This window comes from Amblyraja radiata, chromosome 38 (genome assembly GCF_010909765.2).
Source record: "Amblyraja radiata isolate CabotCenter1 chromosome 38, sAmbRad1.1.pri, whole genome shotgun sequence".
NCBI lineage: Eukaryota > Metazoa > Chordata > Chondrichthyes > Rajiformes > Rajidae > Amblyraja > Amblyraja radiata.
Genome location: NC_045993.1, coordinates 940,389 through 958,705, shown reverse-complemented (window position 1 = coordinate 958,705; position 18,317 = coordinate 940,389). Strand labels below are relative to the sequence as shown.

Sequence of the window (18,317 nt, the reverse complement as noted above, 5' to 3'; positions counted from 1 at the left end):
GGAGTGTACACTCATTCAGCAAGTCACTTTAGCAAGAACAGAAAGTAGCTCAATTTTCATACCTTCATTAATCAAGTAGCCATTACCAATCCCTGAACAGACGCGCTGATGATATATTAGCAAGGATTGTGGTTAACGAAGGAGGTCAAGGCAAATTTTAAATCAAGGACTAAAGCATAGAAGTATTGGTGGTGGAGCAGGAGTAGGAATTTTATAAGAACCAGTAGTGTTAATAAAAAGTTAATGAGGGGAAAGAGAATTGATTTACAGAGAAAGCTGCCAAGTAATAGCAACAGCAAAGGTTTCTGTGAATATATACAGAAGGAGAGATTAGCCAAGTGTGGAACTTCTAGAGGGCAAGGAAGCGGAATGAATAATAGATACAAGGAGACAGCAGATGAGTTAAAGCAATATTTTGCATTAGACTTCATGGTGAAGGGTACTGCAAATATTTCAACCTATCTAACGGGCAAGTTTCAAACACATGGGAAGGAATAACAACAAGCACTATCGTGTACAGGTCCAGCAATGATTTTTCCACAACTGATAGTCCGGTGCCTCTATTCTGGACAAAGTTACGAGAGTACATTCGAAGTCCTCTGAAAACGTGGCGCCTAGGCCGGGTGAAGCGGCCGATCGCGTCCTCGTCGGGACTTCCACAGCGATCAGTGGGTGGAATCTCCCCCCCTGTGGCCGGGGCTCTGGAACTCCACCCAGCCTGAGCCGGCAGATCCGTTCCCATAGCCGACTTTGCGGGCGGTAACTCTGCCCCCCCCCCCCCCCCCCCCACCGGCATAGGCGGAACGTTCCAGCACCGTTTGACTCCTCTTGGAGGCCGTGACCTTTGTTGGTCTGGCAAAACTGATAAGGAACCAATCGGTTGACCTCTATAGGAAAAACTAAGAACTATTGTGATTAAAGACAAAGCACTGGAGGAACTCAGCACATTTGTGGTCGGGGCCCTTCTCGAGGCTGAAATGTCATGTGTCCATTGCCTCAACTGATGCTGCCAGGTTCTCCAGCACTTTAATCTTGCTCAAGATCTCAGCATCTGCATTTGATTGTGTATCCAGACCAAAGGCAGACAGACATTGCAAGGTCCCAGTGGCCTGCACACAAGTTTTAAAAGAAGTGGCTGCAGAGAGAATGGAGTCAGTGCTTGAACTTTTGTTAAGTTTAGCTCAGGGATTTTACCGGCAGATATAAAACTGCAAATGTGACACCGTAAAGAAAGACGATAAGGCCCAGATAACTATAACCATGTGATGTATGTATCCACAAGATTCTGGAGTTCATAATTAAGGAAAATGTAGCTGGTCCTTCAGAGCTCAATATAGTAAAATCTGGTCAATTTTGTCTCGTGAAACGCAAATCATGTTTGACATATTTTCTTGAATTCTTTGAGATGTCTCAAACAAAGTCGATAAGGAGGAACCTAGTTTTAATGTATTTGAATTTCAAAAGGCATTTGACAAGATGCTGCATAAAAGGCTGGTGCATAAAATAAAAATGTATTCAATTCATCAGATAAGAGGGAGCACAGGGGGAAATAAATGCAGGGGATGACAATTGGTTGCAAGCAGTAGACAGTGGGAATAACTATGGCGTTTTCAGGCTGCAAGGATCATTACTTGGCTTCAGTTTGCCATTCATATTCATGACCTGGAGTAGGCGGGCAAGTGTAAAGTGTCCAAGTGTGCCAAGGATAGTGAAATAGGCAAGAGGGCAAGATGCAACAGGCTATTTAAACTCTGCAACAAGATACAGATGGGTTGAGTGAATGGAAATATACTCGCATCAATGGAGTTTAATGTGAGGAAAATGTGAAGTCATGCCCTTTGTTAAGTGGAATCTAAAGAGACTATTATCCAAATAGAGAAAGATTGCACATGAGTGAGGAGTTCATGAGCACAAATTGCAGGAAGTTAGCAGGCAGGTGCATAAAGTGGTGAGGAAAGCAAATTGCCCTATGTTTCAAAAAGGATTGGAGTTCCGAAGTAATTACACAGTGAAATTGTGAGGTCACACCTGGAGTTCTGTGCATTTTCAGTCCCCTTATCTAGGGCGGCACATCATTAAAGTTGCTGCCTTATAGCACCAGAGACCCGGGTTCAATCCTGACTAAGGGCCCTGTTTCTGCGCTGGAACTCGAAAACTAAAACCATTTTTTTTGTTAAATATAAGAGGTTTTTTTTTGCTTTCGCAATAGTTGCTTTATGATATTTTCCAATCCGTGATAGTTGTGCCCCCCCCCCCCCCCCCCAAAAAAACCCATGTTAGAGAAAATCACTTTATAAAGAGAATTGTGTCAAAGAGGATAAAGGGGGGTTAGAAGCTAGAGTTTCAGACGTAGCAACAGGTGTTTTTCCTGCAGGAGAGGGGGACACAAAGAGCAGGGAAGACTGGAGAAGAAAAATAAGATGAAAGATGTGAGGGCTTGCTGGTGTAAAAAACAAAGTGCTCTAAGCATTGCAGCTTTCTATTATAGGGAATGGTATGGCCAGGTCATTTAGATGCTGCAGACTCCAATATATTTATGAAATGAAAATAGAAATATGCCTTTTTTAACCAGTTGTTCAACGTCATAAAAGACAAAAGCACTTCCTAAAATGAGCAGTCTGCATCATGTGGGTTTAGAGACAAAGGTTCTTCTTTTGGTTGGGTTCTGAGACCAGGAATGTCATTGGTACAAGTAAACACTAATGCATGTTGAGATCACTGTGGTTTTTACAACCGCCATTAACATGCAAAACTTCTCATATTTTAATAGATTAATTGGGGGCACGCAACTGAACAATGAACAGAAGATCAGCAGGAGAAAATGGTGGAAAACCCAAGGCTGGGATAGATTCCAACTTTCTGTTATAGTGTGAATGCAAAATAAACAATGATGAAAAGACTCTGGTCTGTGACAAGAGAAGTTGTGGGAATGTTCAAGAAGGAACTGCAGATGCTGGAAAATCGAAGGTAGACAAAATTGCTGGAGAAACTCAGCGGGTGCAGCAGCATCTGTGGAGCGAGAGAAATAGGCAACGTTTCGGGCCAAAACCCTTCTTCAAACAGAAGTTGTGAGAAGATAGTCAAGTTGAAGCATCAATCTATTTGGCCTGATATTTATTTTCTTTCACATTTCCAGAATGTTCCACATTTTGCTTTTGCCTCTCATATGAAGACTTCAATTGTGAACCCAAGATTTGGATGTTTTCCACAAGTAGAGTTACAGCACGGAAACAGGCCACTCGGCCCACCGAGTCCATACGGACCATCACCACCCATTTACACCAATCCTACGCTCTCTCTGCATTTTCCATCAACTCGCCCCAGATTCCGCCACTCACGTAGGCACCAGGGACAACTCGCTGAGGGCCCTCACGCCTTTAGGATGTGGGAGAGAACCGGGGCACCCTAAGGGAACCCACGTGATCACCAGGAGAACTTGCAAACTCCACACAGCCAGCACACGAGGTCTCTAGTGCTTCTTCTTCTTCTTGCATATGGCGTTAACAGCCTAAAGTTGTAGGATAACTTGTTCTATTTGATCATATTTGATTGTGCACGCCAGGTTGATTGCATTCGTCGAAACAGGGCGGACCACGTGAAGGTTGCAATCTCCCACCCCGGTCTCTAGTGCTGAGAGGCAGCGGCTTCACCCACCGCACATTGTTCTCCCTCTGATAAGCTCTGCGGACTGACTGGAAAGGAGTGGTGCGTATGGGAGTGGTTGAGAGAAATAATCAAATTTAACCTTCCAAGAAGAAAAGCTTGCATTTATAACCCACTTTTCTAGGACACGGAGCACTTTGATGCTTTCAAAGTGTAGGTAGTGTCGGAGCAAACTGTAGCCAATTTGCACAGTTTGCCCACACAAACAGCAGCGATACAGACCAGATCATAGAATCTTGTTACATAAAGAATAATTTAATGTCATTTCAACCACCCACCTTATTCCAAACTACCTCATATTCCTTAATACCCTTCAAATCATATTTCCTCAACAAATCAGTATCCATAATCCTCTTGGGTAGGAATACAGGTATAATCATCTACAAATGCACAAATTACTCATCTTCATCCAAAACTTCTCAACTCTTAATTGATATTGTATTCCCTGGCAATCAACGTCGATCCTGACCGTGGGTGCTGTCTGTGTGGAGTTTGTACGTTCTCCCTGTGGCTACGTGGGTTTCCTCTGGGTGCTCCGGTTTCCTCCCATATCCCAAAGCCGTGCGGGTTTGTAGGTTAATCAGCCCTCTGTAAATTGCCTCTAGTGTATGACAAAGTGGGATAACATCGAACTAGTGTGAACGGGTGATTGGTGGTCGGCGTGGATCCGGCGGGCTGAAGGGCCTGTTTCCATGCTGTATCTTTCCATCAATGAATCTTCCCCAGTGTCCACTTCATCAAGTCCTTTACCAGCATGGTCATTATTGTGATGCAGAAACAAATCATCACAACCATGGAACAGCAGCTGGCACAGGCTGAAGCGGGAATACTGATCAGGACACTGGAAGAAACACAGCAACTTCAAAACAGGGTACCTGGATTCTGTCTCTCGAGTGGGACTTTGATGCTGCATCAGAAGTGATTGACTCACCATCCAGCCACTGCTGACACCTTATCACCCTGGAGGAGAAAACTGAAACTTAAAACAATCTCTCTCTCTCTACCCTTCCGATGATCCGCATTTAGTGGCACACACCTTCTTGCGATTGTGCCCTGTAGGTTGGTCTTCCCTTATCCGATATTTCCCAGCGGGTAATTCAATCCAGTTACAGCCAACAACATCGCAATCCACCATGAATCTAACAAAAATATCAGACAAAATGTACATTTAAGCATGGTAACGATAATAAGTTCAATCTGGTCCTTTCGACAATCCCTGTCAAAAGCATGAAGGGTTCCAGGAAAAACACCAATCACTCAGACACATGTCAGCACATATTAGGGTGAAGTGATTGACTATAAACAGCATCTTGAAGGAAGGGGCGGGGAGGTGCACAGATGTCTTGGTGGGAGGGGGAAACTCCTGATGACATGACCTCGGCCACTGAAAGTTCAGCTTGTGATGGGAAAATTAAAATTAGGGACATGCAAGAGACCAGAATCAGAGTCATGGAAACAGCAAGGATGGTGTGGGTTTGGAGAATGTCACAGATAAGGAAAAAGGGTGTAAGAAAGAACTGCAGATGCTGATATAAATCGAAGGTAGACACAAAATGCTGGAGTAACTCAGCGGGTGAGGCAGCATCGCTGGAGAGAAGGAATAAGGGTGCATCTATGCTAGAGTTTGTAATAAAAGTCTTCATAAATCATTAAATTGAGATGCTACTAAAAAAGGAGCTAGTGTAGGTGCCTCAGTGAGGTTTTACATGTCACCATTCTTATCTTCCACTATTGGGAGAGTCTAGGACTAGAGGTCATAGCCACAGCATTAAAGGACGTTCCTTGAGGAAGGAGGTGAGGAGGAATTTCTTTAGTCAGAGGGTGGTGAATCTGTGAAATTCTTTGCCACAGACGGCTGTGGAGGCCAGGTCAGTGGATATTTTTAAGACAGAGATAGATAGATTCTTGATTAGTACGGATGTCAGGGGCTATGGTGAGAAGGCATGAGAATGGGGTTAGAAGGGAGAGATAGATCAGCCATGATTGAATGGCGGAGTAGACATGATGGGCCGAATGGCCTAATTTCGCTCACAATAAACGGTCTGTGGGTTGAGAATGTAAAACAACTGAAAGTTATTATTCATCACGCCTGCTGTAGATTAGTCATCATTATTTGCAGCAGGTTTGCCGAGTTAACGTGACTGGGCCGATACAGGCAAATGGAGCAAGAATAATTGAACAGAATCCGTATCTTATTTTGCTCTTTATGAACACAAGTTGTATGCAGTTTGTTTGAAATCTTCACCTCACATCTGTCACTGCAACGGTGACAGTCAGCCAATTTGGTGAGAACAAGTTGTACAGATGAAAGAAACAGCAAAACATTTAATGTAGTTTGCATACAGAAGCAAAGCATTCAAAGGATTGCTTGAAAATCTGATCTTGCCTGAAATTATCAGAGCTATTTAATTTTGAAAGATTTTTTTGAAGTGCACATGACCGACTGAAAACATGTTGAAACTTGACTTTGTTAAAATTATTGCAAAATGTAATTGGTTGCTTGTAATAAAAATAAACCAACTGTACACTCTGTATCACTGGTACAATCTCTGCCATTCCCATAGTTCAGACACGTCACCTAATGGCAAATGCACAATACTACAACTGAAAACCAGGCGTTTTTAAATTGTCTGTACAGAGTTTGTACGTTCGCCCCGTGACCACGTGGGTTTTCTCCGGGTGCTCCGGTTTCCTCCCATACTCCAAAGACAAACAGGTTTGTAGGTTAATTGGCTTTGCTAAAATAAAAGTTGTAAATTGTAAATAGGATAGTGCTAGTATAGAGATCGCTGGTCAGTATGGATTCGGTGGGCCTTTTTGAGCGCTGCATCGCTATAGTTTAAAGCACTGTGGGAGCGTGCTATGCACAAATCAGCTACTATGCTTCCCACACTACAATAACAGCTCACTTCAAAAACACCTTATATTGGATTGGACAATAACAGCTCACTTTAAAAACACTTCATATTTCCAGATATTGCAAAAACTCCCACATTTCTTAATGAATTGTTTTAATGCTCAGTCAGTAGTAAGTACCTGATTTCGAAGTCAATGTTGGCCTCATATGACTGATAGTTGCTCATTGGCATTGAACCAAAGTAGAATCCTTGTTCCAGCAGCCGTTTAGCTGGGGCAATTAGGCGAGGCAGTGCCATTGTGATCTTTAGGAATGGTGTCTTTGTGTTTCCTCCGTAGCCGTACATACCTGTAATTATACATTCATCCATTGATGGCATTCTCTCAGCAATGTTGGAACATATGTCTCCCCCTATCTCTCCCAAGCAGGTTCTGCTGCAAGGACAGGCAGCTCCCTAGCATCTTATTACAATTGACTCACATCCAGCAGATCTGGACAAGACAAATACTCGCTGCTGCAGAAAGGTATTATTAGCAGATCACAGATCATTAGCAGGGTGGCTCGGTGCCTTACAATGCTTGCAGCGCCTGAGACTTGGGTTTGATCCTGACTACAGGTGCTGTCTGTACGGAGTTTGTACGTTCTCCCCGTGACCTGCGTGGGTTTTCTCCAATCTCTTCGGTTTCCTCCCACACTCCAAAGACCTACAGGTTTGTAGGCTAATTGACTTGGTATAGGGTAACAATTGTTCCTAGTGTGTGTAGGGTAGTGTTAATGTGCAGGGATCGCTGGTCAGCGTGGACTAGGTGGGCCGAAGGTCCAGTTTCCGCACTGTATCTCCAAACTAAACCGAACCCTTCACAACTGTGTGGTCATTTGAGGCTACCCTACTCCCATACCTCACATGTGCATACACATACACACACGCACGCATACATATACATACACACACACACACACGCATACATATACATACACACACACACACATACATACATACCTACATACACACACACCCACACACATACATACAAACATACATACACACATACATACATACCTACATACACACACACCCACACGCATACATACATGCACACACACGCACACACACACATACATACATACACATTCACACACACACGCATACAGACACATATACACACACACATACACATACACACACGCACACACGCATACATACATACACACACACGCACACTCACATACATACACACTCACACACACACATACGCACACACATACACACGCACGCCCACACATGCGCGCACGCACACACACACCCACACCCACACATGCACACACCCACGCACATACATACATACACCCACACGCATACATACATACACACACACGCACACACTCACATACATACACACTCACACACATACGCACACACACATACACGCACGCCCACACACATGCGTGCACGCACACACACACACGACGCGCACTCCTTGAATAAAGTGGAAAAGTCTCTGAACTGCAGGTCAGGCAGAACCTGTTGAAAGGAACAACGCCAATGACCTCTGGTCAGGAGTCAGCTAAACCATCAACTCTCTGTCACTGCCACAGGTGCTGCCTGACCTGCTAAGTCTTCCCTTGAGGGCTGAAATTTTTTTACGCTGAAAAATACTTCATCGGTTGGAAAAAGATGTAGGATATCATGAAAAGGATTGGACACGATAGATGCAGGAAACATGTTCCCAATGTTGGGGGAGTCCAGAACCAGAGGCCACAGTTTAAGAATAAGGGGTAGGCCATTTAGAACTGAGACGAGGAAATTCTTTTTCACCCAGAGTTGTGAATTTGTGGAATTCTCTGCCTCAGAAGGCAGTGGAGGCCGATTCACTAGATGTATTCAAAAGAGAGTTAGATAGAGCTCTTATTGATAGCGGAATCAAGGGACATGGGGAGAAGGCAGGAACGGGGCACTAATTGTGCATGATCAGCCATGATCACAATGAATGGCGGTGCTGGCTCGGCCTACACCTGCACCTATTGTCCATGTATCTATGAAATGAGAATTTTCCTAGCAGAAGTCATTCTTTTCCTGTGTCCTTTAAACAAAATGTATAATGTTCCTCCTGTCTTTCCCTCCTCCAGGGACGGCTTTTAACAAGTTCAGAAAGACATTCGGCATTCCTTCCAGACATCCTGATGTTCCGCGTTCTAGGCTTGGCCCCTTTTCTCGATGTCCGAGCCACTACATGGGAGAGAACAAAGAGAGAGGCAACAACAGAATGCTGTACTTACTCTCCTTCTGACAGATATCGACTGCCAGTACCACTTGAGAGATGTTATCCTTGTTTGACCTCATGTCCTTAATCACAATGCTGTTCAGCTCCCGCTGAAAGTCATGGAGGTGTTCTGGACTGAAACCTGTCAGAGGAGTGGAAGTTTCAGAGTTATAGATGTGTCCGTTCAGTACACCATGAGCAATTCAACACATGGCCACAATGGGATATCACCACAGTAGACATCATATTAGTCAGTAGTCAGTAGACAGCTATGACAATTGTGCTCGGTAATGGATGGGACTGCGTTCTTTTAGCTGATGCTCAACAACATTTTTAAGATTAGACTCTTCTGTTGCTCGACTGTCTCCAGGCTACACAGTGTACAACAATAATTCACACCGAACTACATCTAGCTCTGCTTCAGCCAGCAGCGCTGGAGGTTGAGGAGAGACAAGGCAGAAGGTACACACAATGTGCTGGAGTAACTCAGCGGGTCAGGCAGCTTCTGTGGAGAACATGTATAGGTGACGTTTCACAGAGTGCTGGAGTAACTCAGTGGGTCAGGCAGCATCTGTGGAGAACATGGATAGGTGACGCTTCACAGAGTGCTGGAGTAACTCAGTGGGTGCAGCAGCATCTACGGAGTGAAGGAAATAGGCAACGTTTCGGGCCAAACCCGGAAGGGTTTAGGCCCGAAACGTTGCCTATTTCCAGAAGAGTTTCGGCCCGATACGATGCTGGTTCATTATGATGATAGACACAAAATGCTGGAGTAACTCAGCGGGTCAGGCAGCATCTGTGGAGGACATGGATAGGTGACGTTTCACAGAGTGCTGGAGTAACTCAGCGGGTCAGGCAGCATCTGTGGAGAACATGGATAGGTGACGTTTCACACAGTGCTGGAATAACTCAGCGGGTCAGGCAGCATCTGTGGAGAACATGGATAGGTGACGTTTCACACAGTGCTGGAGTAACTCAGCGGGTCAGGCAGCATCTGTGGAGAACATGGATAGGTGACATTTCACAGAGTGCTGGAGTAACTCAGCGGGTCAGGCAGCATCTGTGGAGAACATGGATAGGTGACGTTTCACAGAGTGCTGGAGTAACTCAGCGGGTGCAGCAGCATCTGTGGAGTGAAGGAAATAGGCAACGTTTCGGGCCGAAACCCTTCCGGGTTTCGGCCCGAAACGTTGCCTATTTCCAGAAGAGTTTCGGCCCGATACGATGCTGGTTCATTATGATGATAGACACAAAATGCTGGAGTAACTCAGCGGGTCAGGCAGCATTTGTGGAGAACATGGATACGTGACGTATCAGCTCTTGACCCCGCTGGGTATTTTTAAATCAGAGACTGATAGATCTTGATTAAAAGGGGTGTCAAGGGTTACAGGGAGAAGGTAGGAGAATGGGGTTGGGAGGGGGAAATATTGAATAGCGGAGTAGACTTGATGGGCTGAATGGCCTTTTTCTGCTCCTATGTCTTATGGTCGTTTGCTTGTCACATAATTACAGCCAATGTTGAGAGGGAAGTTGAAGATACATTTTGGTTGGTAAAACACAGGAGACTTAACAACAGAGGTCTCATGTAATCCCTGACCTGGAAATGTTGACGCTGTTATTTTGCAACTGGAGTAAATAGTTCCAGAGCATCGACACGCCTGATAAACAGGAGCTGAGAGTGTACGGACATGCGAGAATCTCACCAGCAGGTGCCGGGACATAGAAATATGGCATAAATCCATGGATGTGACAGCACACACTGTTCCCCTCCATTGTAATTCCAAACATTCGAGTAACAGGAACGGGACCCTGCCTATTCCCAGGCATTCCAGCGACATAAGTCCCTACAAAAGAAAGGAAGAGCAATTATTAAAATTGAGAATCTCATCTACCTGTTCCTTCTTTAGACCATGCTTAAACCAGCATCTGCAGTTCCTTGCTTCTCCATGTTCCTCTAAGCCAGCATATGGATATGTGTGGGAAGGAACTGCAGACGCTGGTTAACACCGAAGATATACACAAAATGCTGGAGTAACTCAGCGGGACTGGCAGCATCTCAGGAGAGAAGGAATGGCTAACGTTTCGGGTCGAGACCCTTTTTCTCTTTGGGAAACTTTGCTTTCCACAGACTGACTACAGGACTTGCCTAAGTGGCAGGAATAATTAGATTTCAAAAGCTGATTAACTTACTGGGAAATATTATTTAACATATTTTTAATTTTTTTAACATATAAGATTGTTAAGGGCTTGGACACACTAGAGGCAGGCAACATGTTCCCGATGTTAGGGGAGTCCAGAACCAGGGGCCATAGTTTAAGAATAAGGAGTAAGCCATTTAGAACGGAGACGAGGAAACACTTTTTCTCACAGAGAGTGGTGAGTCTGTGGAATTCTCTGCCTCAGAGGGCGGTGGAGGCAGGTTCTCTGGATGCTTTCAAGAGAGAGCTAGATAGGGCTCTTAAAGATAGCGGAGTCAGGAGATATGGGGAGAAGGCAGGAACGGGGTACTGATGGGGATGATCAGCCATGATCACATTGAATGGTGGTGCTGGCTCGAAGGGCCAAATGGCCTACTCCTGCACCTATTGACTATTGTCTATAACATCCAGCAAATCAGAGGATGAGATTACGGTGAGTTTTTTTGTTCTACAAGTGCCATTTGTAGAGAGAAGGGAAATAATGAGTGAATCCACCTATAATTGCACGATACCTTCCTTGCAATGTTCCATTTCATTACCTCAACTTTCTCACTCCCAAGTCAGTTTATTGTTCCAAAGTTACACAATCCAAAACTTTTACTGAACTCCTACCCTTCCAGTATTCCTGCTTAAGCTGTACATACACACACACACACACACACACACACACACACACACACACACACACAAAAGTCAAAGTCAAAGTCAATTTTATTCGTCACATGCACCCCAACATTGTTACTAGTTGAATTGCTCCACTTAATAGTTTTTTTTAAATTTTCTCCAAAGCATCAGATCTTAATCCACTAAATAACGTTTGAAAATATATTGGTAAGGGTTTGCAAATAATCAAGTTTACTGGAACAATGGCATGTCCATGATGTAGATGTTTCCTTAGTCAAACAATAATTAAATAACACTAATAACTATGAAGCTTCCCAAACATTATAGATGGAAATTAAAGATTTCCCACAGCAAACAAATGTTAATGCCAAAGAGGGGGCAATAAATGAGGTGGAAGTCACTGCTGAGCTCAGCTGAAGAAAATACAAAGTTTGTTGAAACTTATCTATTGGGCTCCTCGTTACATAAGGAATTCAACTGTTCACACAAAACCTGCTTGGCAAATGAATGAACTACAAAATAGAATTGGCAACAGTTGTAAAAGTGCACTGCGGAGCCTGGAAAGAGTATGGATTAATATTTTGACAGGCAAATAAAAATACTTCATGAGTCAGAGAACAGAGATTGAAGAATCTGTCAATGGGCTTGAACAAAACAAAAACAAAACATCACACTGTTCCCCACAGGTTCAATGAGCTAAATGGGTTGCCTTTGTACTGCACAATGTTATTGTAAATTATTAATTAAGATTGGAAATTAATACTTAAAGAATGATGGTTGTTGCTGGCACAATCAAAGATATTGATGGAGAAATAATTGAAAAAGTTCAATCGGAAGGGAACAATGGCCCCGTATCAATTGTGGTACAATATCCCCAGGGCATTCGGACAGCAGTTGTAAGGGGCAGCTCAACAGACACAAAGTCACAGGTACACAAAATTGCTGGGGAAACTCAGCGGGTGCAGCAGCATCTATGGAGCGAAGGAAATAGGCGACGTTTCGGGCCGAAACCCTTCTTCAGACTGATGGGGGGTGGGGGGGGGAAGAAGAAGGAAAAGGGGAGGAGGAGGAGGAGGAGCCCGAGGGCGGGCGGATGGGAGGGTGGGAGGAGACAGCTAGAGGGTTAAGGAATGGGAGGAGACAGCAAGGGCTAGCAAAATTGGGAGAATTCAATGTTAATGCCATAGGGACGCAAGGTCCCCAGACGGAATATGAGGTGCTGTTCCTCCAATTTCCGCTGTCCACACAAAGTCACAGTGGGTCAGGCAGCATTCCTGGAGAACATGGATAGATAAAGTTTCGAGTCGGGACCCTTCTTCAGAGAGATATAAAGATATAATAAGCTAGGTGGCATAAATCATAAGACACTACTTGTACAGCAGCCTGGACACAGGAAGAACAGATACAGTGGGATTAATGCCAACTAAAAAGGGGAACAGGCCAGAGCAGTATTAAAAACATGTCCCTTCAAAGCTAGAGATAAGCCTTAAAAAACAAGCACATTCTCTGGAGTGCAATCTGTTCAGCAAATCTCAGCTTCTTTCCTGAATTATAAATTAAACCATAGAGGCTGTGAGAGATATTTAGCTCATTTATAATATTTTAAGGCTTTCCACAAAAAAACACATTTAATACATTTTTCTAAATGTTTATTATTGTCACAGGTACAGAGATAGTGAAATGTTTGTTCATTTGTGAGATATGAATTAACTTGAACTGCCAGTACCTAAAAGGATACAGACAATAGGCAAGTGCAACAAGCCTCAACAGTTGCTTACAAGCTAGCATGAATATGGCTTCAATAACCTCCCTCTATGAAATAGCCTCCGCTCAGTTCGCAACAACAATCTCCCGGTGGCTCAGCACTTCAACTCCCCCTCCCATTCCAAATCTGACCTTTCTGTCCTGGCCCTCCTCCATAGCCAGAGTGAGTCCCACCACAAATTGTGAGTCCCACCGCCAGCGCCCTGCAGCAGCGTGTCCGTTTTTTTCCACTTTTTTTGGTTTTTTAGTATGTTTTACAGTATGTTTTTGATGTTTCTCTGTGTGTTTTGTGTGGGGGGTGGTGTGGGGGGGTAAGGGGAAACCGCTTCGGCCGCCTCCTCCACGGAGAGGCGACTTTTTCCAGGAGACGCGCAAGGATCGGCGCGACCTTTCCCGGAGACGCGCCCGGGGCTTCAGCGGCGGGCGCAGTGCGGACTCGGTGTGGAGCGGGCGAGCCCTCGCTGGGGCTCGCCGGAGGGGAGCGCTCCGTTTCGCTGGTCCGCGGCAGCCGGCAGCCTGAAGCTCCAGCTGGCGCGGCGTCTGCAGCCCGGGATCCCTCGTGGGGGACCCGGGGGGAAGAAGAAGCTCTGAATGCCGGCCCGCGGCCAACTTCTACCGTGGGCCCGGCGTGAACTTACCATCACCCTTGAAGGGGAGCTTCGACCGCCGGCCCTGCAGTCTGCAGTGCTTCTGGCTGCGGCGCGAATTTTAAATCTTCGACCGCCGGCCTGCGGCCTACACCAGCCTGAAGCCGCGGTCTCCGGTGGGGAAGAGACGATCCTGGACTTACCTTGACTTTTACCTTGTCCTTTATCATCTGGACGCCCGCAGCGACGGCTGCGGAGGGTTGAGGTCCCGACCACGGGGGAAAATGGAGGAGGACTGGCCAAGTTCTGTGCCTTCCACCACAGTGATGGATGCTGTGGTGGATGTTTGTGTTAAATTTTTATTGCGTTTGTGTGTTCTTTATCATTGTACCGCTGCTGATAAATTCATTTCACTTGCACTTTATGTGCAATGTGACGAATAAAACTGATTGATTGATTGATTGAAATTGGAGGAGCAGCACCTCATATCTGATCCTCAACGCAAAAAAAACAAAGGAGATGATCCTGGACTTCAGGAGGAGACCGAAGACCTTCGTCCATCAGCCCATCACCATTAACGGCGAGACAGTGGAGGCTGTGCAGAACATCAGGTACCTCGGGGTCAACATCAGCCACGACCTGACCTGGACCGTCAACATCACGGCGACGGCCAAGAAAGGACTTCAAAGGCTTCACTTCCTGAGGTGCTTGAAGAGGGCACGTCTCCCACAACAGCTGCTGGTGAGCTTCTACAGGTCAGCCATTGAGTCAGTTCTTACATACTGCATCACAGTATGGTACTCTGGCTGTACCGCAGAGAACAGGAAAGCTCTCCAACGCGTCATTAAGACTGCTGAGAGGATCACTGGCACCCAGCTCCCCAGTCTGGAGGACATCTACCGGACCCGCTGCATCCGGAGGGTCAAGGGCATCATTAGGGACAGCACACACCCTGGACACTGTCTCTTCACCCTCCTGCCCTCAGGAAGACGATACAGGACACTGAGCGCCCGCACGACAAGACTGAAAAACAGCTTCTACCATAGAGCTGTGACACTACTGAACTCTATCCCCCTCCCACACTGATCCCCCCCCCCCTCTCTCCCACACACCCACCCATACTCCTGTATGTTTATGGTTATAGTTAAATTTTTTAATAGTTCTTTTTTTAAATTGTATTTTTATACTTATATTCCTGTGCAGCTGGAGGACTGCTCCAACAGAATTTCGTTGTCTTGTACAATGACAATAAAGATTATCTTATCTTATCTTATCTTATATTTCGCTTGGGTAGTTTACACCCCAACGGTATGAACATTGGCTTCTCCAATTTCAGGTAGTCCTTGCTTTCTCCCTCTTTCCCCTCCCCTTCCCAGCTCTCCCACAGCCCAGTCTCCGCCTCTTCCTTTCTTTTTCCCAGCCCCCCCACCCCCTCATCAGTCTGAAGAAAGGTCTCGACCCGAAACGTCCCCTATTTCCTTCGCTCCATAGATGCTGCCTCACCCGCTGAGTTTCTCCAGCATTTTTGTCTACCTTCCCTCTATGCAATATCATTTAGATTTTAATTGATGATTGAAAGATACAGCATAGCATAGCAAGTCCATGCTGAGCATCCACCACCCCTTTACACTAGTTCTATGTTATCCCACTTTCTCACCTACTCACTAGGGGTAATTTACAGAGAGCCAATTAACCTACAGCCCACATGTCTTTGGGATGTGGGCAGGAACCAAATGATCACAAAGAGAATGTGCAGACTACATACAGTGGCAAAATCAAGCCCTGGTCTCTGGCGCTGTAAGGCAGCAGCTCTTCCAAGTGTGCCACCCTTTTTATTACCATTGTGAAAATATTACAGAAATATTGCAGTTTGATGTTTTCACCCAACTTTTTACGACACGTAATTATTCAGCCCCTCACTGGGGTCCTATCCTTCGAATGCGTGGGCTTAACGCAAGCGTTATCTTTGGCTTCACGCCACACTACCACTGCCCAATTATAATCTGTACACCACAGTTTGGAAGTGTTTAACTTCAGCTCAGTTTATGGTCACGTGTCCCGAGGTACAGTGAAAAGCTTTTGTTGTGTGCCAACCAGTCAAGCCATTTACAGAGAATAGTTACATGATAAGGGAATGATGTTTAGTGCAAGGTAAAGTCAGCAAAGTCTGATCAGAGATAGTCCGAGGGTCACTCATGAGGTAGATGGGAGGTGAAGACTGCTCTCTAATTGTGGTAGGAAATCAGTTGCCTGATAACAGTTTCTGACCTGCATGGCCTGCTGACACAGCCTCAATACCACAACATAAAGCGGAGGGCTGAATTCACATTCGGAGCTGTGTCTAAGCCAAAACTTTACTGATCCTGTCACTTACCCACATAGTACTCGAGCTCCACCTGCTGGAACGTGATGCTGTCCTCTTTCGGGTTGATCTTTGGTACCGGAGGCCGCTGCCACTTACTCTTCTTAACGTCAGAAGAAAACAGGTTTCCTAACAGCAAGAAAGAAAGTTTGCAATTCATATATATAAAATATGGACACAAAATGCTGGAGTAACTTAGCGGGACAGACAATAGACAATAGGTGCAGGAGTAGGCCATTTGGCCCTTCGAGCCAGCACCGCCATTCAATGTGATCATGGCTGATCATCCCCAATCAGTACCCCGTTCCTGTCTTCTCCGCATATCCCCTGATTCCTCTACCTTTAAGAGCCCTCTGGCAGGCAGCGTCTCTGGAAAGGAATAGGTGCATGGAACTTTTTGTTGTTGTTTATTATGGTTTTTACAAAGTACTATATTACACATCTGTTGATTCTAGAATTTCATTGCTCTGTTTAGGGACATATGACAATAAAATACTCTTGAGTCTAGCTGGGAAGAGGGAAGGGGGGGTTAAAACATTTAATTTAATGTCTCTGAACCTCTGACACCAATATAGCATTTGTTTTCCTAAATGTTAAATGCATCTGTGACCCACAATACCTCCTAAAGCAGTACACCAATGTCTCTCTGTAGACCTGCACTCACTAGTATTTCAAGGTTAATTCAAAAATAAATTGATATTTCCTACCAAATTGAATAACCTTCCATGGATAGGACAGGTTTGGAGGGATATGGATCAAATGCAGGCAGGTGGGACTAGTGTAGCTGGGACATGTTGGTCGGTGTATGCCACACTGTATCACTCTCTGACTCTAACCTCACATTTCACATGTTTATAGGCCTTTCTCACGGGGCGACTTGACGCAAGAGGTAACCAGAGTTGAACATCGTGGGAACCTCGTACGATAACCGTACGGCATTCGTGGACCACCGTGGACCACCGTGGCGCTAACGGCAGGTACTCGTGTAACTTGTTGACTCGGGAGAAAATTCAAGAAACTTGAATTTCTCCAAGAGTGACTTGTACACTTGTGGTTGAACATTGAAACATTATATGGACGTAGTGGCCAGTGCGATATCCGTAATAACTCTTGCGTTTACCGTGGGAACTCCTGCGAACGGTGAACCCGGAAGCTGGACAGAGGGGACAGAAGGTGAGTAATCTGGAATGAACATGCTGGTCGTTCTCTGCCCACACGATCTCTACGGAGCTTCCAGGCTGTTTATATATAAAAGAGCATTCCAAAAGTGTCTCACCAGCAATCTGCAGCCTTCAAGAGGTCTTTTTAAATGAAGTGTTTATTTCCAACGTCTGGTAAGTTTCGGTAGAATTGCCACCAGCGCTTAGAGAATATGTACCTGTGATTTTGACCTAATTTTTTCTAATACTCATTAAATCAACGGGAGACTAAAAGTGGCATTTAGATAAACAAAGTTGCTGCCTTGGCGAATATCGATGCTATTATCTTTATGTAAACTGTGAGGGTTCGCAGCTGCCACAATGCGTCTGACGAGTTATACCAATGTAATTTGGCACAAGCTGGTTTAATTGTGGGAAAAACTCTTCAAAGCCCTTCCAAGACGGAGGAATTCCCCAGAAAGTAGCTAGTTTTCTTTTGTAGAACTTTCCTCTGTCAACGCATAGATCTACAGTTAGGGAACCAACTGCCGGTACTGATGTATTTGAGTGTTTCAGGGAATTTCCTCTGATTATTTTCAAGCTTTGTCCATCTCTTTTGAACTCATTTGATTCGATACTATTTGATTTTGGAATGGTGGTTACTTATTGTATAAATTATGTGACCTGTTTTCTGTTCCTATGATTCTCTAAGTACTTTGTTTATAAATTCTGAACTCGTGAATTCGAGATTTCAGTGGTTTTCTGTATGCGGCTCACTCAGATACACTTGGCACAAACCGGCTTTTCCCATTTGGACCGTATAAGCCGTTTACAATCGCGTTGGACTCACTACATTTCTAAT

The 18,317-nt window shown here is 45.0% G+C and overlaps 1 protein-coding gene across 1 annotated transcript in view; it reads right to left on the bottom strand.

The window, feature by feature from the left end:
* The window catches only part of pold1 (DNA polymerase delta 1, catalytic subunit), a 114,052-nt gene that overhangs the window by 82,156 nt on the left and 13,579 nt on the right, over positions 1–18,317 (bottom strand). Inside the window, exons 2-6 of the mRNA XM_033013117.1 lie at positions 16,329–16,445; positions 10,485–10,625; positions 8,798–8,923; positions 6,700–6,868; positions 4,700–4,802 (exon numbers count right to left, since the gene is read on the bottom strand). Of these exons, the coding sequence (XP_032869008.1) occupies positions 4,700–4,802; positions 6,700–6,868; positions 8,798–8,923; positions 10,485–10,625; positions 16,329–16,445 (656 nt within the window). The remainder of the gene's footprint in view (positions 1–4,699; positions 4,803–6,699; positions 6,869–8,797; positions 8,924–10,484; positions 10,626–16,328; positions 16,446–18,317) is intronic.